The sequence below is a fragment of the Balaenoptera musculus genome, chromosome 15 (assembly GCF_009873245.2).
Source record: "Balaenoptera musculus isolate JJ_BM4_2016_0621 chromosome 15, mBalMus1.pri.v3, whole genome shotgun sequence".
In the NCBI taxonomy this organism is placed as follows: domain Eukaryota; kingdom Metazoa; phylum Chordata; class Mammalia; order Artiodactyla; family Balaenopteridae; genus Balaenoptera; species Balaenoptera musculus.
In genome coordinates this window covers 21,257,611-21,278,814 of record NC_045799.1, presented here as the reverse complement: position 1 = coordinate 21,278,814, position 21,204 = coordinate 21,257,611, and the positions used below count along the sequence as shown (strand labels likewise).

Here is a 21,204-nt window from a genome sequence, read left to right as displayed (position 1 = left end):
AACAGATGTGGACTCAAAACCCACCTCTACCATGTTATAGTTCTGAAGCCTCAGGGAAGCAGCAGACCTCTCTATGCCTCAGTTTTTTCATCTGTGAATTAGGGATAGCATTACTTAATTTTCATAAAGTTGTTATGTGATTTCATGAGTAGTATGTAGTAAATGCTCAGTAAGTGGCAGGTCTTTATATGTTTTCTGAAGGACATTGACTTCCAGGGGTTCCATTACCAGAAGAATGTATGCCACTGCTGTAGAGAATGAAATATTCTCAAAGAATTTTATGTCTGATTTGAGGGCATTGGTGGGAAATTGCAGGGGTATGTTTCTAGCAAGTAATAGGTGCTTGGAAACTGTTGACTGAAAAATCTGGGGCCTAGAGTAAACCCTTTCCTTTGTCTCCCTTTATTACTTAGAGCATACCCTTCTTGTATCTTTTTCTATCCTGGAACATAGAATGTAGAAGGTTCCCTCATGCTGTGAGTGTACCAAATTTGATTATTTTATCCCCTTGCACGGTGGCCATCTGCCCCAGCTCTACTCTGGGCTTCTGAGGGCTCTTTTGGGGAGGTGCTCAGACAGCTGCTTCCCAGGGTCTGCCTTTCCTACCTGATCTCACTAAGAGGCTATTTAGGACATTCTCAAGACATTTAAATGTTTTTTTTCCTCAGTCTTCTCGAGGCAATATATTTACAACTTCTTTATCTTGCTATGTAGGGTAAATATGTATTTTACTAAGTTTTATTAGTTTTCAGCAATATAGTTTGACTTGTAATTCTCTTTTGTCTTTTCAGGTGCCATTTGGATAGTCCTTTAGCGGCACGATGTACTCTGAGTGGAGGTCGCTGCATTTGGTGATTCAGAATGATCAGGGCCACACCAGTGTGCTACACAGCTATCCAGAGAGCGTTGGGCGAGAGGTGGCCAATGCGGTGGTTCATCCTCTTGGGCAGGCCTTAGGTACCCTTTCAGCGGCTGGTAGTGAGAGTTTGTTGAAAACTGACAAAGAAGTAAGTGTTTTCTCATTTCATTCTGCTCTGTGAAAATATAAGTTTGTTACAGAATAATTTGTTTAACATTGTCTTTTTAAGTGGATTTCTGCTCAGTGCAGTGTGACGTCTTAATTTGACCGTATTTGTGTTGAGGGTTGGGGCCCAGAGCCTGTGGGAGTTATGAGGAATAGGTTGTACCATTGTGCTGTTGGGACTTCCTGCTAGCCGGACCCAGTTCTCCACTTGAGCTGTGAGCTGAGACAGAGACTTGCCTGTCAGGTCCCTTTCCCTAAGTCTTAGGCTTAGTCTTCAGATTTCCATTCAGAGGTTGTGCTTGGAAGGTCTTCATTCCTACCTCTAGATAGCCTCTGACTGAAGGTCTATCTTGTGTTGTCTTCAAGCTACACATGTGCGCTGCACTTGAGGCTCTCCCGCTGTCTCCATCCCAGTCTACCCTTGTCTGACTTCTAGGTTTAAGAGTGCTACAGAGCAGCTAAGTCTGTATGGCTGTGAGCCCACGTGGTTGGAATGGGGGTTGTGTTTGCTGTTTCTAAAGATGAGGAGCTTTTGGAGTGGCTTGGCCTAGAGCTGGTCCTCTGTTCTTGGGTTCAGGGGATGGGGCTGAAGTTAAGTTGCCAGTGGGGAGTCATGAAGGGGCCCTGAGAATGGAGTGATACAGAGCTTGCTAGTATGAGGTCTGGCTAAGATCGGGATTAGAACTTGTCCCCTGTGCTTGAGGACATTCATACAACCTTTAGGCTTTGAGTTTACCTATTTCTCAGACACCGCCCCTGCCCCCCGCACCGTTTTTCACTTACATTTTGATTTCTTGTGAAGGAGAGATTAGACTTAATCTAGATATAAGACAACTCTAGATAGGAGACTAAGCTTTATAGCTCAGGAAGCATTTTATTTACCCTCTGTAAGCCAAAGAGCCTGGGTTGCCGAAGGGGAAGCCCCTCATACTGAGGAGCATTTTGTTCTCAGAGTGCCCTGGCAGAGACTTACCCCGAGGACCAGCGCTTGTCCTGGCGCACTCTCTTCTTGGTGTGTCTGTAATTCCTTGCTGCCCTCTCCTGGGAAGAGATGGCATGTGAGTAGATAAAGGTGCTCAGTGCAGCCCTTGTTTTTTCTCCTTTTCTACCCTCAAAAGGATATGAGAGAATAGGTCTTGAATCCAGTGTCCTCTCGAATTATACAATTGAACTATTGTGTGAAGATATTACCAAAGATATCTTCTCCTTGGTCTTTCCTGTGATAATTAGGGACTTGCAACCTCTTTTAAAATTCTTTCTCTTGTTCAGCTAAATCCCACCCCCTCCATACCCCTTCCCACCTCATTTGTCACAGCTTCACTGTGTTTTTATAGTCACTTTTAACATTTATTGCTGTTATATGTTACTTTCTATTATATTATATTGTTGTTATGTATTTTCTACCCTTAGCCTTTGTAGTTCTGAGGTTAAAAATTTCAGTACATGTATTTATCTTGTTAGATTCAGCTTTAGTTTTAAGCTGTTATAATCTTTTTTTAAAATTATTACTTTTTATTTATTTATGTTTGGCTGCGTTGGGTCTTTGGTGCTGCGCACGGGCTTTCTCTAGTTGCGGCGAGCAGGGGCTACTCTTCATTGCGGTGCACGGGCTTCTCATTGGGGTGGCTCCTCTTGTTGCAGAGCACGGGTTCTAGGCGCACGGGCTTCAGTAGTTGTGGCACACGGGCTTCAGTAGTTGTGGCTCGCAGGCTGTAGAGCGCAGGCTCAGTAGTTATGGCGCACGTAATTGCTCCACGGCATGTGGGATCTTCCGGGACCGGGGCTTGAACCCGTGTCCCCTGCATTGGCAGGCGGATTCTTAACCACTGCGCCACCAGGGAAGCCCAAAGCTGTTATAATCTTTTTGAATCCTGAATTTCTATTTAACAAGTTAGTTTTTTTTTTTTTAGCTTTGTGATATCTACAAATGGTCAGCATGTAATCTGTTTTTCTCTAAGTTAAAATCTTGGCAGAGCCTTTGGCATGCCATTGGGCATCTTCTTCCAAAATGATCTTGGTACAGTAATCCACTGCTATTCTCCCATGTTATTTTGACCAGTTACAAATCCAACCATTCTACCTCCTTCTGGACTGTATCTTTCCATCTTGTCCACAAGGACCAAATTTCTTGTTAAAGCCCAGATCCCCCTTTGCCAGAGAAGGCTGTTAATGGCATGGTGAGGATAGCTTTAGATTTCTATTGGAAGACCAGGGATCAAGTTTTCAGCTCCAGCATTTTCAAACGAGTGCCATGGGCCAAATTGCTTAATTTGCTAAACTTCAGTTCTCTTATGTATGAAATGAGGATGGGGACTTCCCTGGCAGTCCAAAATGAGGATGGGGACTTCCCTGGCAGTCCAGTGGTTAAGACTCCACGTTTCCACTGCAGGGGGTACACGTTTGATCCCTAGTTGGGGGACTAAGATCCCACGAGCCATGCAGTGTGGCCAGAAAATAAAAATAAAATGAGGATAGTTTACCCTTTCACACCGGTTATTTTGATGTTTAGATAATATTTATGAAAGTACCTCAGAAACTGGTTTTAAATCAGTGCCAGGTTTCTACATTTGTCAGCTGCTTTCATAGTAACCCTCTTAATAAAGGAATGAAGCTTGTCTGGCATGACTTGTTCTTTTTGAGCAGGCTGGTTCTCAGTGACCCTGCTTCGCTTTCATAAGTGCTCACTGATCATCTGCTTAGTAATTTGTCCCGGAGTTTTGTCTGGAATTCACTTAAACTTTCCAGTCTACATTATCTGGAATATAGTTTCATCCTCTTTTGCAAATTAGGCCATTTCCCCTTTCTCATTGTGCCTTATTCGTTCATGACTGCAAGCAGTGGTTCAGCAGTCTCTTAGGCAACTTCTCTCGGCCCCTGGGATTCAGACAGGTCAGGAGGCTGGAACTAGTTTAGTGCAGCTAAGTGCCTTTTTAAGATCTTACCCAGCTTCAGTCCCTTCTGACCTGTGTTTGTTCTTGCCCTTCCATTTAAAATATTGTTTTCTTTGCCAATGAAAATAGTCACAAAATAAGAGTTGGGCAGTTCATCTTCCTTCCTGTTGTTTGTTAAAGTTGCGTAATCTGGAAATGGAATATAATTAAATTTATGTAAGTGATTTCCTAAATGACACACATACCCGCATGCAAATTAAGTGGAGAAAAATATCTAAAATTTTCTATTTCTGTGCCTCCAACCTCTATGGAAAATCAAGATGACCTGTACTTACTTTTTATTTTACAGAGCAAACAATAATAATGTTTAAGGGGTGAAAGCCAACATAGGCTTAATAATTAGAAATAAGTAATTTATTTTCTTCTTAAATCTTTTGCTTAGGAAACGTTGTCTGAGTATGTCTTATACATGGAAAGTACATTCTGTAGAATTAATCTGATGTATGTTGAGATGAATATACTTCAGTTGAGAGGTTTTTGACAATAAAAGAGGTTAACATTTTATATCAGTCTACTGATATACAGGTAGGAATGTATAATAATTCTATATGTATATTTTCTTTTGTTTAGGTAAAATGGACCATGGAAGTAATTTGCTATGGACTGACCCTTCCATTGGACGGAGAGACTGTAAAATATTGTGTTGATGTATATACTGACTGGATTATGGCTTTAGTGTTGCCGAAAGATTCTATTCCATTGCCAGTTATTAAAGAGCCTAATCTATATGTTCAAAGTATACTAAAACACCTGCAGAATCTTTTTGTACCAAGGTAAGCTGTACTAGTCTATCTGGCCTGTTATCAGGATCATAATAAACTATTCATCAATGTTACTTTTTTATCTTATAGGAACTAATTTCATTGTTAGACCTTTGAACAGTAACTTTCATTACTTGTTCAGTTAAAGAGTGTGTTAATATGAATGAGAGAGATGGGCTTATATAATGTTTACTAGGACTCTTTAACAAGTGTGTGTTCATTTTAACAGCTTTTGGCTTTGCTTCTAAGATCTGATAGCTATTAGACGTTAAAATACTGTGACCCCTTTCCCTTTCAGTCAAAAAAAAACATACTTTTGCCTAACGTAATTCTTGTCTCCACTTAAGCTAAAGGCGACTAAGCCATCTACCTTAAAATGAATCTTTCTTATGAGAAAATGAAGACATTGAAGTAAGCAGATTTGAAATTATAGGCACATTTGTAGTAGGCCAAAAGAATACTTTTGACAGTTTGTTACTGAGTTTTTTCCCTATCTCTGCAGCAGAGACCTTAAATATTGTAATGTAAGATTGCCTTACTTGTGCCTAAAACATTTTTTTCCCATTCTAAAAGAATTATATGTCACTATAAAGGATTTTGGAAATATAGAAAATAATGGAGAAGAAAGCATTAGTTGCCTACCTATTTGTAGGGATTTCCTTTGAGAAAAATCTGTTTTCAGCTGTTTTTTATGTCTGTGGAAGGGGCAAGTGGGCTTCCCTCCTTTTGGAAAAGTTCTGGTTAGGGCTTTTGGTCTGTCAGATGATGAGGACTTTGAATCATCCAAAAACCAGCCCTGTAGATTTTAACTTTTTAAATTTAGAAGGAAGATTACTTTGGAAAATCTGAATTAAAAAAGAGGAATCTCCTTTAAGAGCTCTGGTCTATAGGATCAGTTGTACAAACATACCTCAAGATATTGCAGGTTTGGTTGCAGACCACCACAATAAAGCGATCATTGAAATAAAGCAAGTCACATGAAGTTTTTGGTTTCCCAGTACGTAAAAGTTTTTATACTATACTGTAGTCTGTAAATATGCAATAGCATTATGTCTAAAAAAGCAATTACATATCTTGATTAAAAAATACTAGCATTGCTGAAAAATGCTAACCATCTGAGCCTTTAGTGAACTGAAATCTTTTTGCTGGTGGAGGGTCCTGCCTCAATGCGTTGGCTGCTGACTGATCAGGGTGGTGGTTGCTGAAGCTTGGGTGGCTGTGGCGATGTGTTAAAATAAGACAGCAGTGAAGTCTGCCACATTCATTGACTCTTCAGTTCATGAACCATTTGTCTGTAGTGTGCAATGTTGTTTGATAGCATTTTACCTACAGTAGTTCTTTCAAAATTGGAGTTAATCCTCTCAGACCCTGCTGCTGCTTTATCAACTAAGTTTATGTAATATTCTAAATTCTTTGTTGTCATTTCAATAATTTTCACAGCATCTTCACCAGGAGTAGAATTCCATCTCAGGAAACCACTTTCTCTGCTCATCCATAAGAAGCAACTCCTCTTCCATTAAAGTTTTATTATGAGATTGCAGCAATTCAGTCACGTCTTCGGGCTCCACTTCTAATTTTAGTTCTCTTATTATTTCTACCACATCTGCATTTACTTCCACCACTGAAGTCTTGAGCCCCTCAAAGTCATCCGTGAGGGTTGAAATCAGCTTCTTCCAGACTCTTATTAATATTGATGTTTTGATCTCTTCCCATGACATAAATATTCTTAATGCCATTTAGAATGGTGAATCCTTTCCAGAGGGTTTTCAATTTCCTTTGCCCAGATCCATCAGAGGAATTGCTATCTGTGGCAGCTATAGTCTTAAGAAATGTATTTCTTAAATAATAAAACTTGAAAGTCGAAATTGCTCCTTGATCCGTGGGCAGCAGAATGGATTTTGGGTTAGCAGGCAAACATTAATCTTGTTGTACATCTCAGTGTTGACTGAAAAAACTGCACAGTCGAAAAGTTGAGAATTATGTTTTATTCGGCGGACTTACTGAAGACTATAGCCCGGATACTGTTTCTCAGCTCTGAGGGGCTGTTCCAAAGAGGTAAGGGAGGAGCGAGGATGTATAGGACTTTTGCTGGGAAAAAAACAAAAAAACAAAACTGTGTAGTGGAACATCAAAAGATTACTGCTAATCAAAAAACAGACATCTCAAGTTAATGATTTTAGTGCCTTTCTGTGTATGGGAAGGTGCAAGAGTTTGGGCTCATTGAAATTATTCCTTTGGTATGCATCTTAACTATCTAGGGCCACTATTTTGTTTCCCTCTGTCCTGAAGTCCCCTCAGGGTTCACCATGGGGGTGGGGGGGGCAGCTGCAGCAGCTGATGGCTGTGGCCACAATATTGTTTGTTTACTGAAATGGCAGGTGACATTCTTTGTCCACATCCATTAGATCTCTTGGATGACCCAGGTACATTGTTAATGAGCAGTAATATTTTGAAAGGCATCTTTTTTTCTGAGCTACTGTAGGTCTCAGCAGTGGGGTTAAAATGTTGTAAACAGATGTGCTGGCATCCAGGCTTTATTGTTTCATTTATATGGCACAGGCAGAGTAGATTTAGCATAATTCTTAGGGGCCCTAGGATTTTCAGAATGGTGAATGAGCATTGGCTTCAACTTGAAGTCACCAGCTGCATTAGCCCCTAACAAGAGAGTCAGCCTGTCCTTTGAAGCTTTGAAGCCAGGAGTTGACTTCTCTATAGCTATGAAAGTCCTAGATGGCATCTTCTTCCAATAGAAGGCTGTAGGCTGTTTTGTCTCCATTGAAAATCTGTTGTTTAGTGTGGCCACTTTATCTTGGCTAGATCTTCTGGATAACTTGCTACAGCTTTTACATTAGCAATTACCGCTTCATCTTGCACTTTTTTTTTTTTTTTTTTAATAGAGACATTTCCTTAAACTTCATGAACCAACCTCTGCTGGCTTCAGACTTTCCTTCTGCAGCTTCCTCAGTGCTCTCAGCCTTCACAGAACTGAATAGAGTTAGGGGCCTGCTCTGGGTTAGGCTTTGGCTTAACGCAATGTTGTGGCTGGTTTGATCTTCTATCCAGACACTAAAACTTTCTTCATATCAGTAGTAAGCCTGTTTCTCTTTTTATCATTTGTGTGTTCACTGGAGTAGCACTTTTGATTTCCTTCAAGAACTTTTCCTTTGCATTCACAATTTGGCTAATTGGTGCAAGAGGTCTAGCTTCCAGCCTGTCCTGGCTTTTGACTTGCCTTCCTCACTAAGCTTAATCATTTCTACCTTTTTACAATGTTGTGTTAGATTCTGGTGTACAGCAAAGTGATTCAGTTTTTTGTTTGTGTATATATATATATATATATATATATATATATATATATACACACACACATACATATATAAACACACACATATATATGTATATTCTTTTTCAGATTCTTTTCCGTTATAGGTTATTACAGGGTACTGAATATGGTTCCCTGTGCTATAAGGTAGGTCCTTGTTGTTTCTAGCTTTTGATTCAAAGTGAGAGACATATGATTCTCCTTTCACTTGAACACTTAGAGGCCATTGTAGGGTTATTAAATGGCCTAATTTTAATATTGCTATCTCTCAGGGAATAGGGAGGCCTGAGGAGAGGGAGAGAGCAGGAAAATGGCCGGTTGGTGGAGCAGTCAGAACACACACAACATTTATCAGTTAAGTTCGCTGTCTTATATGGGCGTGGTTTGTAGTGCCCCAAAACAATTACAATAGTAACATCAAAGATCACTGATCATAGATCACCATAACAGATATAATAATGAAAATATTGCGAGAATTATCCAAATGTGGCACAGAGACACAAAGTGAGCAAATGCAGTTGGAAAAATGGTGCTGATAGACTTGCTCAGTCAGTGCAGGATTGCCACAAGTCTTCAATTTGTAAAAAAACTGCAATATCTGTGAAGTGCAACGGAATGAAGTGCAATACAATGAGGTATGCCTGTAAACTCCTTATCTTGTGTGAAATGCCTGCTGTAATCTGGCCCCTAACCAGGTTAGCTGCTGCTAATTCTGCGTGAGCCCTGCTCTTTGGTCAGACTCATAAATTAAACATTCTCCCAAGACTCCTAAAAGATCTTCCCCGTCATTACCTACTCTTTTGCCATCCTCATCCTCCTCTCCCTGTCCTAGTTGTCCACATCTCTCTCTTGATGGTTCATCTTAAATTCAGCCTTACCTGATCATCCAGGCCCATAGTGATCACACCTTCTTTGACCCTGTAGGGTACTTCCTGTGTACTTCTTGTATCTCTCCAGTTTTGTTGCTTATCTTTTAAAATGTGTATGTCTCATTTCCCCATCTAACCAACTTGAGGGTAGGAACTAGGTTATATGTAGTTTGGACTTCCACAGTACCTAGAGCAGTACTGGTATTACATTAGGGTGAATAAAATGCTGGTTGCTTATATTTATTGATTTCAAATAGAATTATAACAGGAAATGATGAGAAGTAAGTGGCATATTGTTTGTGGCTAAGCAGGTTCTTCTAAAATAATATAATACTTCTAATGCTTTCTTGTCATCTCATTTAGGAGACTAATTTACTAGGCTTTTAGTGCGTGGGACAGTCTCATGGATAGTACAGTCACTGTGTTTCTTTCCTCTTTGTACTCTTACCAACTCTCAGTGCTCAGTTAGTTTGTATTGATGAGAAAAATCAATGGCATTTGAGTTAATTAGGATTTTGCTTTGGCTTTTCTCTTTTGAGAAACATGACTACCTTATAAATTGTTCATCTTACTGTTTGGTAATTAGCTTATTTTCTCAAAAGTGTGTGTGTGTGCATACTTCTGAGTGGGTGCTGAACTGAGTATTAGAGTTCTCATGGCCAGTAATGTCTTAGGGAGCTGAATATTTTCAGTGCTAAATATTGGGAGTTGTGATCTCATCTCCTATTACTGGAAGTTTCATTTTTTTTTTTTGATTCAGATAGTTCACAAAATTGTCAAGTTTACTTAATTAGTTGTTTTTATGAAAACTAACACTCAGAATAGAGGAAACAGCCTCTACTGCTTTGCTAGAGATTAAGTCAGAGTGGATGTAACCTTTCTCTTTTGCCTATCAGTTTTTTGGGGTTTTTTTTTGCTTAATTGAGTGAAGAGTGACCCATCGTTTAAAATTGTTCAGTGTTTTCATTGCTCAAATAAACTTCTTTAGAAAATGTGATGTTCTTCTAAAGCAGTGGTCGGCAAACTTCTTGTGAAGAATCATATAGCAAATATTTTAGCCTTTTTGGGCCATACGGTGTCTGTCACAACTATTCATCTCTGCTGGTGTAGAGAAGCAGCCATAGATGATATATAAATAAATGAGCATGGTTGTGTTCCAATAAAACTTTATTTACAAAAACAGATAGCAGGCCAGATTTGACCCATTGGCCATACATAGTTCACCACCCCATGTTCTAGAACAGTTTTCTGAAGTTCACAAGTTGCTTTTGAAAATATTAAGGGGAAAGGAACATCTTTGGTGTTTAGACCTTTCTGTTTATTTTTCAGTAAAGATTACCTTGTTTCTCTTAGCTGTAGAAACTTGGACACTGCTCTTAAATTTAGGCTGTCTGAGTGAGGCTACAGTACCTAAGGAGCAGATGTTTCCTTTTCTGCCACTGGGCAGGTAGTACCTAGAAAGGGTGGGTAGGCCTGGGTTACCATTTGGAAGGCTTCTAGTGTCATTGCTATCTTGCAAGAGTGTCACCCCCAGGACTGCTAGTGGTATTTTTCTTATTCTGGGTTTCCTCTTACATGGCTACATGAGGTTTGGGGCTGCTAATGTATTTCTTACTCTTCTTTAGTAGCCAGAGCAACAGACACAAACTTGAGCCTCATGGCTTCCCATGGACTGGATTCAGATCAAACTGAACATGGGACATCTTCCTGCTCTTGGGGACTCTTGGCTTTGCCTAAGTGAATGTCTCATCATTTTACTTTAGATCTGACTTCTTTAGGGAAAACTTAAGGTTGTCATTTTTTGGCAACTCTAGTGTAAGTTTCTGGTTTTCTGGGTCATGGCCCAGAATCTGAGAATCTTTATTCTAAGATTGTAATGGGAGTTCTAAGGGCACTCACTTCATTTTCTGGATTTCTTGAGGCAGCTCTGCGATTCCCTACTCTGATTCAGACATGTTTTATGAATTTGTAACATGAGTCATAATATATAGAAACTTGACCTCAAGATTTATTTCAGTAGTATTAGTTACTTGTCTTGGGTTTCACATGGGAACTCCAGAGGGCAGTTCAGCATTTGCTGATGCAGTGGGTTTACTACGATTCTTGAAATTCTCACGGTGATCCACTTTGGACAGTGGGGATAAGGGCTGGAGCTTGGACCTGATATATTGATCTAATTCTGTTGGGGAAAAATGGTCCTGTGGACTAAAAAGCGTTATAAAACTGTTCTTTGGGAGTATCTTGGGTACCTTTGGAGCCCCCATCTTGGGTTATGTTGCCTTTTTTTTTTTTTTTTTAGAGCAGCAGTAGCAGGTGCTCATTTCTGAGGCAATTGCCTCTATATCTCGTCAGTTTTGGGGACCTGTTAGGATATTCCGTTCTGTAGGCTCTTCTCTAGCAGACATTAGCTTCAGAGGGACTGTGAGCACTATGAAATCACATGCAGGATTCTTGTAAATGTATGTTTAAAATTTTTAAAAAGAATACAAAGGCCATTCTGCTGTGTGAGCAGCAGAAGTGGCTGTGGGTATTTACTCATTCATTCAGCAGAAACCTATTGTGTATCTGTTGTATGTGCCAGGCACATTTCAGACTTAGAAAATCTAGAGGTGAAGTTTATTTTGTATTATCCTCTATCTCCCCAGGAGCTCTTCAAGCTCTTTAAGAGTGGTAGGCTGAGATCCCAGAGGGCCAAACTGTATGACGAGGAAGTAGCTTTGAACTGAAGAGGGTGCACCTAATTCTGTCTGCTGATGCTGTTAGGGAGTATCATTGGATCATTGCTTGCTGTGTCCAAAAGTCGCCTGTCCTTAACTGTTGCATTCTCTCCTCAAGGCTTGTCAGTGATGTCTGTCTGTCTTCTTTAGACAGGAACAGGGCTCCAGTCAGATCCGACTATGCTTACAGGTCCTGAGAGCCATTCAGAAACTGGCCCGTGAGTCATCCATTATGGCCCGAGAAACCTGGGAAGTCTTACTGTTGTTTCTTCTGCAGATTAATGACATACTTCTAGCACCACCAACCGTTCCAGGTTTGTTAATTTTTTTTCTAATTTATTTCTGAGCTCCAAATGCTGTTTACTTTTAGTCTCAATGAGTAGTAGACTCTGTGGGGATTTAAATTTTGGCACTACAGTTGACAAACCAAGATGAACAGTTCTTAGAATGGAAAACCCTCAAAGGCACAATGCAAAGTTATGTTACCTTCAGTGATGATTTTGCTAATATAGGGAGGGACTCAGTGAATTAATGCATGTTTGATAATGACAGTAACAGTAGCTTGTTCAGTATATTAGGATAGAGCCTATATACGAAACAACTAATGTACCTGATTACAAAGTAGTTATCCAGGTAGACTCTGAAAACTTGATAGCTAGATGATATTTTGTTTAGCAGATGAACCCTACAGAATCTTAAAGTGTTCTATTTGGAAGTATGACAGTATGTTGTTCATTGCCTAGCCATTAAAAAGCCTCCAATTTTATAAGATTTTAGAGTGTATTTTAGACATCCTGCTTTGTATGCACAGTATACACAGACAATAAGTTGATATTCTAGATCCAAGTTCCCTTGTTGCTTATTCATCTGTGCAGTCTCTTTACTAACACATGTGAGTGTGCTTGTGCTCTCACACAAATGCAGTGTCCAGGAAGATATCTTAAAAAAAAACTAGAGTTTTAGTGTTGCAAGGGACCCCATAATAGGAATGCCCTGTCTGGTATTGATGATAGCTGGCCAGACACAGATAGTGTGTCTCTCTGCTACACACTCCCCATGCCAGGGATTTCAGCACCATGAGGCAGGCAGTCCATCCACTTCTGGGGCTTATTATTGTTGAAACTTCATTTTTGCACATTTGAAATAGGAATCCTTAGAACTTTTCCTTCTCGTCCCAAGTTTGCCTTTGGAGCTATGCAGAGTACAGACCACTGCTGTTCTTCCTAGTTCCAGGGCTTGGAACAGAGGAGCAGCTCTGTTTTCATGGTTGAGGCTCTGTCCTGCCCAGCACCAGTCCTTCGGCTCCCTTCTTTGTCTCCCTCTCCCTTGAAGGGTAGCTTTCAAACACCTGAAGCATTTTATAGCAAAGTTTAGAGGTAAAAAGTCTTGGGTATTTGTTCTGATTCCTTTACTTATTGGCTGTGTGAACTTGGGCAAGTTACTTAAATTTCCTGAACCTGTTTTCTCATCTTCAAAATGGGTATAATCGATAATTGGTAAGAGATACTATAAATACCTATCCTGCAGAATTAATGTGTATGAGCTGTGTGCACAGAAACTGACTTATAGCAGTCGTTCATTATAGACACTCATCCTTTCCCTTCTTCCCTCTGTACTCCTTGTCCCACTGCTGGAAGATTAAGATCTTCAATACGAATCGAGCAGGGCCACTTGAAAACTTTCAAAGTGATAATGGGTTGATGTATCCATGATTTCCTTCATAGGAGCTTCTAAGAATAGTTTTTTGTTCTCACTGTTAAGTGGTTATTTGAAAGTCAAAACTTAACATTGCAGTTATTTTAATTTTTTGACCAGTTCTCCCAAGTCAGTGAATTAAAGATTCTGCTTTACAAATAAGTATGCCAAAGATGTTTTCTTTTTGTTGGTAAGGTGGCATTGCTGAGAATCTAGCAGAGAAGTTGATTGGTGTTCTCTTTGAGGTTTGGTTACTAGCTTGTACTCGGTGCTTCCCAACACCTCCCTACTGGAAAACAGCCAAGGAGATGGTGGCTAACTGGAGGCACCACCCGGCAGTGGTGGAGCAGTGGAGCAAGGTCATCTGTGCGCTCACTTCAAGGTAAGTTACCATCATCCACTTGCCTTCCTTCATCCGTCTGGCCTTGGGTAGCTTTCCCCTAGTTCTGTGTCTTTCTGGGAGTCACAGAGTACATGGTAAAAAGTCTCTATTCTGTGTCTCTTATTACTGTACTTTAGATAGAGAATCAAACCACTTTTTAAAAATAGATGTGTCAGTTTGGCTAGTGCCTGTCTAATCCAAAACATTTTAGATTAAGCAAGTATTTTGGAGAGGCAGATAAATTCAGAGCCCTACCACTCCCACCCCCAAAATCCCACTCTTATTCTGATTATTAAAATATTCATGATCATTATTTTAAAAAAACAAACCAAAGGTATAACAGAAAGAGTTAAGTTCACCAGAAGTCTTATTATATATGTTTATACATAATTTTACAGAAATAGGACCATACTATAATGTTCTCCTGTGTGACCAAAGTAGGCAGTATTTTATTATAATAGTTTAACTTTTTTTTTTTTTTTTTTTTTTTTTACCATTTATATGTAATGCCATCACTATTCTGTGAGTAAACTGTTAGGCTTCATTTTTCTCAGACTTGTTTTTTTCATTTCTTTTAATATGACTATAAAAGCTGAGCATTCTTTTTTAAACATAATCACAATACCACTTACCACACCTAAACAGAATGTTAATAGTTTGTTAATATTGGTTAGCTGTTGAGTGTTCAGATGTCCCTGAATGTCTCAATTTTTTTTATAGTTGAATCCATTGAATCAGAACACAAACAAGGTTTGGACATTGTATTTAGTTGACATGTTTCTTAAGCCTATTTTAAACTGTAGGTTACTGTTCTCTCATTTTTATTTCCTTGCAGTTTTTTTGTTGAACTGGATTGTTTGTCTTATAGAATGCTTCACATTTTGGATTTTTCTGATTATGTCCTAGTTGTGTTAATTAGCATGTTCCTCTGTCCCCTGTATTTCCTGTCCACTGGTGGTTAGATCTAGAGACTTGATCTGATTCAGATTTGATTGGGGGTGGGGTAGTGGTGGAGGTGAGAACAGATCATTCGTAGGTGGTGTCATGTATCAGAAGGTAGACTGGTCGTTTTGAGAGTTAATAAATGTTTATCTCTTTATCATAGTTTAAACTAAGATGAAGGTTTGGAATATTCTATTGATTCTGGTATATCTTTGTGAATGTCAATATTATGAATCTATTTTTAAATAATACATCCTTTTATCTTGATTATAAAAGCAATACATGCTTATAATAGAAAATTTGGAAGATGTAGGGGGAAATATCCATCACTTACAAATAACCAAAGTTTGAATGTATTTTTTCTGTTTTCTCTTTTTTAAAAAATCAATTTGAGATTATTTGATATAGTATTATCTGCTTTTTTTTAATCTGTTGTCTGATTCTTGTCCCAGTAATTACATGTGCCTTTTTTCTTCTTAAATAAATCTCAAGATCATTTTTTAATGGCTTTATAGTTTTTCATTTTATAAATGGAATTATAATTCATTTAATAATTTCCTTGCTGTTTTGATATTTAAGTTTTTCCCTGTGTTTTATTTTAAAAATATTGTTGATATGTGAGTACTTTATACATAGTCTTTCTGTATATTCTGGTTATTTTATTAAGACATAATCTTTAGATTATATAACTATAATAGATTATAATCTATTCTAATTATAATAGGTTAATAATTGGGTCAGAGGGCTTTGAACAGTTTTAATACATTTGGAATATTACTATTTAGTTAAATAATTGAATTGTCAAATTCATTTTATGGCACACAGACCATAAATTCTAAACTTCATTTAAAGTTATGTAGCAGTTATTATGAATAAATTATAGCTTAGTTGTGTTGAAGGCATTTGCAGTGCGATGAATCTTTTTTTTTTTTTTTAAAGGAATTCCTTTATTTTTATTTATTTATTTATTAAATTTATTTTTGGCTGTGTTGAGTCTTCGTTTCTGTGCAAGGGCTTTCTCTAGTTGCGGCAAGTGGGGGCCACTCTTCATCGCGGTGCGCGGGCCTCTCACTGTCGCGGCCTCTCTTGTTGCGGAGCACAGGCTCCAGATGCGCAGGCTCAGTAGTTGTGGCTCACGGGCCTAGTTGCTCCGCGGCATGTGGGATCTTCCCAGACCAGGGCTCGAACCCGTGTCCCCTGCATTGGTAGGCAGATTCTCAACCACTGCGCCACTAGGGAAGCCCTGCAGTGCGATGAATCTTTTAAAAGTAATTTAAAGAATTTATTATTTATATTACATGACTAATTATATAATCAACATGAGCATAATTGTGTATTATGATTATATGATTTGTTATTTGCAATTATAAAGTAAACTTTTAGGTAATTTTTAATTTTATAAAGTAATATTTAATTTGTAATTTATGTTATAGTATATATTATAAAATTATATTATGTATAATTATATACACCATTGTATGTTACATGTTATACATATTATAATGTTATATACAAGATGTATTATAAAATTTATATGAGATATAATATTTAATTTATAAAATCACTTATTTGATAATTATAATAAAATCATATAAGTAAAATAAACTTACAATTAAATACATAAATTTATAAAATTATAAAGAAATTTTATAAGTAAATAAAGTAAACTTATAAATTATATAACTTAAAAATATATGAACTAAATTATAAATAACATTAATTATTTAAAAAAAGAAATACATGTTTTAAAAAATCCTTTACAAAACTGGAAATCCTCTTCCAGTTTGTCTATTTTATAAACAAGGGTTTTCATTTATTTTATTCACTTCAATGAGGTATAATACAAGTTTCATCTATTTTCTCTAATCATATTTCTCTTAGTATATTTTAATGCTTGAATGTATTTTCCATTCTGTTCCAAAATGAACTTGGTGGTGTGATTTGTTTTATTTTCTAGATTGCTACGCTTTACATATGGTCCTTCATTTCCTCCATTTAAAGTTCCCGATGAAGATGCCAGTCTGATCCCTCCTGAAATGGATAATGAGTGTGTTGCACAGACATGGTTTCGCTTTTTACATATGTTAAGGTACTGTTGTTGTTGTATTTCACGTGGTCTTTACGCAGTGAGTGTCTTAGGGCAGGAACGGTGCTATAACTCCTTGTTGGAGTTCACAGTGTGGCTGTTAAGCCCAGTCATCAGATGGAGCCAAATTGGACAGCACACACATCTACATCATGTGCCCCTGCTCTCCCCGTCCCAGCAGGGTCAGGCTGTCCTCAGCTGCTCTTGGGCCACACTCTCTAGAGGCTTGTTCCCTACAGTAGTTGCAGCATTTGTTCTCTTGCCTGTTGGTGCAGCTTGGATGATGATCTCTCTCCCAGGACTTTGTCACATTCTGTGGGGACTGGAGACTAGCTTGTTCCTCTCTATGACCAGCACTGACTAGTCAGTCTGGCTCTCAGGACCTCTCCTCCAGTAGCGTTGTTTAAAATTACACTGAGGGTACCCCATAAAATTTCACAGAGGGACAAATTGCTAAAAGTAATACTTCATGCTCTTTCTTTTTTTATAGTAATTCTATTCAATTCAATTTCATTGCTTCCTACCTTTCTCTACTAGCCCCATCCTTGTGCTCTGTGGAACTTTGGTTCTGTTGTATACTGTCTTGATTTGTAAACTTTTTCCTTGCATATCTTTTCTTTCTGGTTTGACGAGCCTCATTTTTCTATTTGTGTATTAGTGATTCTAAATTACTCTGTATGACCTGTTTATAAGTTAGGGATCTTAACCACTTTCTATCATTTTTTTTCAGTTTGTATTGTGTGTTTTTCATCTTTCAGTGATTTTAGTTTATTTTTTTAAATCTGTCTTTTTCTGTGATTATTTTCTGTTTCCTTTAAGATTAGAAAGTCTTTGTGTTCTTTGATCAGATAGATATTCACCTATGATTTCTTCTGACTTTGTTTCCTTTGTGCCATTAAGTTCCTTTATATATATGGGTTTTGTCTTTGGGTCACATATTATTCCATTGATCTTTTAATTCATTCTTATAGGAGATTAATACTTTTAATTATTTTAACCTTATAATAGTTATTGATATTTGGTGGGACTAATATCTTTTTCCCTAAAACATGTCTTGGAATATTTTTTTAAATCTCTTCTTGCCTGTTTAACATTTTAGATGAATTTTAGAATCCGTTTGACATGTTACAAAACTCAAGTGAACAGAAGAACCTCACAAAACCTTTTGGGGTTTGGAGTGTGTGTTAATTAGGGTAAGGAACATGTCCTCCTTTAGCAGATGAACGTGAAAATCTTAGTGGCTTACTACAGTATGTTTCATAAAGTCTTGGGTAAGGAGCAGCTCTGCTTAGGTAGTTGTTCAGGGACCCAGGCTGGCAGAGTCTCTGCCATCTTCAACATGTGGCTTTATTAGGGCCTTAACTTTGTAGGCAGGTGCCTCTGTATCTGGCTAGAAGATGGAAAAGAGAGAGAGCAGGAAAATTGTGTGGAAGGTTTTCATGGACCAGCTCCTGAAGTGTGATGTAAATCACTGCTACCCATATTCCATTGGCTGGAACTCAGACATATGCCACACTTAACTGCAAGAGAACATAGGAGGAAAAGAGAAGCTAGTGAACATCTAACCAGACTCTGCCAAAGATGAGAATTGCATTAAGCTTGTATTTCTATTTAGGAACAGCTGACATCTTAATATATTGTGTTTGCTTTTCTAAGAGTAGGTATTTTTCTTTTTTAGAATCTTAATTAATTAATTATTTAATTTATTTATTTAGGTTGTGTTGGGTCTTTGTTGCTATGCATGGGCTTTCTCTAGTTGAGGCAAGCGGGGGCTACTCTTCATTGCGGTGTGCAGGCTTCTCATTGTCATGGCTTCTCTTGTTGCAGAGCACAGGCTCTAGAGCGCAGGCTCAGTAGTTGTGGCACATGGGCTTAGTTGCTCTGCAGCATGTGGGATCTTCCCGGGCCAGGGATTGAACCCATGTCCCCTACATTGGCAGGCGGGTTCTTAACCACTGCACCACCAGGGAAGCCCCTAGAATCTTAAATATCTTGCAGAAGTGTTTTGTAGTTTTCTTCACAGAGATCTGCATAATTTTTTTCTTTTTACCATTATTCCTATGTATTTATTGCTGATGTTGTGAAAGGCTAACTTTTTTTCTACTGTTAAATCTTGTAAGTGGCTATTGCTGCTGTAAAGAAAGTGTTTTGCTTATTTTATTTTTGTATATTTTTTATATGTTTGGGATTTTAAAATGCTCTGAGTATTTCACTGATTCTTTTTAAATTTCTAGATATAATGAACACATATCTGCAAATAAATGTCTCCTTTCTAGTAATTCATACTCGAATCTGTGGTAGTTAATTATAAGTGCTTTGATTGCAGTAAGATCTGTATATGAGTTCATGTTCTGCTACTTTTTTCTTTGTGAACTTGAGCAAGCAGTTTAGTCTCTCTGAGTCTCAGTCTCTTTTTAATCTATACAATGGGGATAATAATAGTATCCATCTTGTTATAAGTATTGAAGATAAAGTATGTAAAACAGTACGTCTAATGCTTGAAAAGTTGCCATTGTTGTTATAATTATTTTTGTATGTGTTTTACTACATTAGGCAGAATTTCTAGTACATTGTTGAGTTAAAATGATACTGTTTTGGCATCCTTCTTTCATTCTGATTTTCATTGGAATGCCTCTATTGTGTGAAATTTTGAGTGGGATATTGGTTGTTGATATTAGATAGTTATTCTTTTTTATGTTCCTGATTTCCTAAGCAATTAAAAATTTTTAAATTTAAAAATATAAGTAAAATCAGAAATAGTACTGAATTATTTTCAAATCATATTTTGGCATCCATTTAAACAATTAAATGTTTTTTCTTTTACCTATTGATAGTATGTTAATTTTCCCCCAGTACTGAATCATCATCCTTCATTGTTTAGAGAAAAATTCTGCTTGGTTATGGAATGCTGTTCTATTGAATCATCCTTCATTCCTTAGAGAAAACTTCTGCTTGGTTATGGAATGCTATTTTAATGTTTTCCCAGATTATCTCCGTTTCTATTTTTTGACTAATTTATATTTTGGTAACTTAAATAGGAAACTACCTATCTTTTTCTATGCTCTGTTGCATGAAAGTTATATATTTCTTAAGAGTTCGTAGTTCTTGGATAATCTTTTCCTATTCCTTCACTATTAATTGATGTCTTCAGGCTCTCTCTTTCTTCTTGAGCTGAAAGATTTTAGTATTTTAGTCAGGGTTTTTTTTGATATACAGAATAGGAACTTACTTAAACAAATGCAGGTGAAAAAGAGGGGTTATTGTGTGATGATAGAGAGGTCTCACTGGGCTCCAAGAAGCAGTGAACATTCAATCATGATAGGGAGGGATCAAGGCAGCCTTGGGACAGGCTGCTTTATTGTCTGTCTCTTGGCATTTTTGCTCCTCTTGGGCATATGCACTGCTCTCTTTCTCTGGCAGGCTCCCCCTGAACCCCTGTTTCTTCCTCCCCAGTTTTTGGTATCAAACAGATACGAATTTAGCAGAGCTCTGCTGGACTGAGGTGTAGTCCATTCCAAGCTTACTGCTTATTTTTCTAATTTTTGAACATAGAACTATAATCCCCAGTAGGTACTGTTTCTAGAGACTTCTTATCTTCTCTATGCGACATAGTGGACCACAGTTCTTTGGATACAGTGTACTAACACTAGAAGCCCCTTTTCCATACATGCACACACACGGCCCTGTCCCCACTTGCAGTTATGTGAAATTCAGAGTCTGAGTAGATGGAGAAAGGTTTCAAAGGCTCAGGGCATCTATAAACCACTGATTTATGTTTCTCACCCTAGTTCTTTTTGTCTTGAAGCTAGTGGAAGTTCTTTCCAGGTGCTGGCTGTAGGTTGACTAACAATATTACTTTGGGTTGGAAAGGCTGTTTAATGGACAGTTAAGCAGACTATTTTGAGTGGAAGCCTAAATCTATTTTTTAATAGAAATGTTTAAAATTATTTATATATAAAATATACCTCAAGCCCATTGTTTTAAATACATTGAAGTGGGTCTGCTGCCCTATCCTACCTGTCTGCCACACATGCTGGGGTGTTGCTCCAGGACCTTACTTCAGACATCCGTGTGGCTGACAGGGTCGTGGTGCTCTGGCCTGGTGTCAGGCCTGAGCCTCCAAGGTGGGAAAGCCAAGTCCAGGACATTGGACCACCAGAGACCTCCCGGTCCCACGTAATATCAGTCGGCAAGAGCTCTCCCAGAGATCTCCATCTCAGTGCTAAGACCCAGCTCCACCCAACGGCCAGCAAGCTCCAGCTTGGCTGGACGCCATACCAAACAACTAGCAAGACAGGAACACAACCCCATGCATTAGCACAGAGGCTGCCTAAAATCATACTAAGTTCACAGACACCCCAAAACACACCCACCACCGGACGCAGCCCTGCCCACCAGAAAGACAAGATCCAGCCCCACCCACCAGAACACAAGCACCAGTTCCCTCCACTAGGA

The 21,204-nt window shown here is 38.3% G+C and overlaps 1 protein-coding gene across 7 annotated transcripts in view; it reads left to right on the top strand.

The window, feature by feature from the left end:
- RALGAPB (Ral GTPase activating protein non-catalytic subunit beta) overlaps nt 1-21,204 on the top strand; it is a 107,218-nt gene that overhangs the window by 18,134 nt on the left and 67,880 nt on the right. For all 7 annotated transcript variants that reach the window (XM_036824626.1, XM_036824624.1, XM_036824623.1 and 4 more), the window contains 5 exons: nt 792-1,007; nt 4,546-4,748; nt 11,795-11,958; nt 13,535-13,721; nt 16,621-16,752. In XM_036824626.1, the coding sequence (XP_036680521.1) occupies nt 822-1,007; nt 4,546-4,748; nt 11,795-11,958; nt 13,535-13,721; nt 16,621-16,752 (872 nt within the window). In that variant the 5' untranslated portion in view covers nt 792-821. The remainder of the gene's footprint in view (nt 1-791; nt 1,008-4,545; nt 4,749-11,794; nt 11,959-13,534; nt 13,722-16,620; nt 16,753-21,204) is intronic.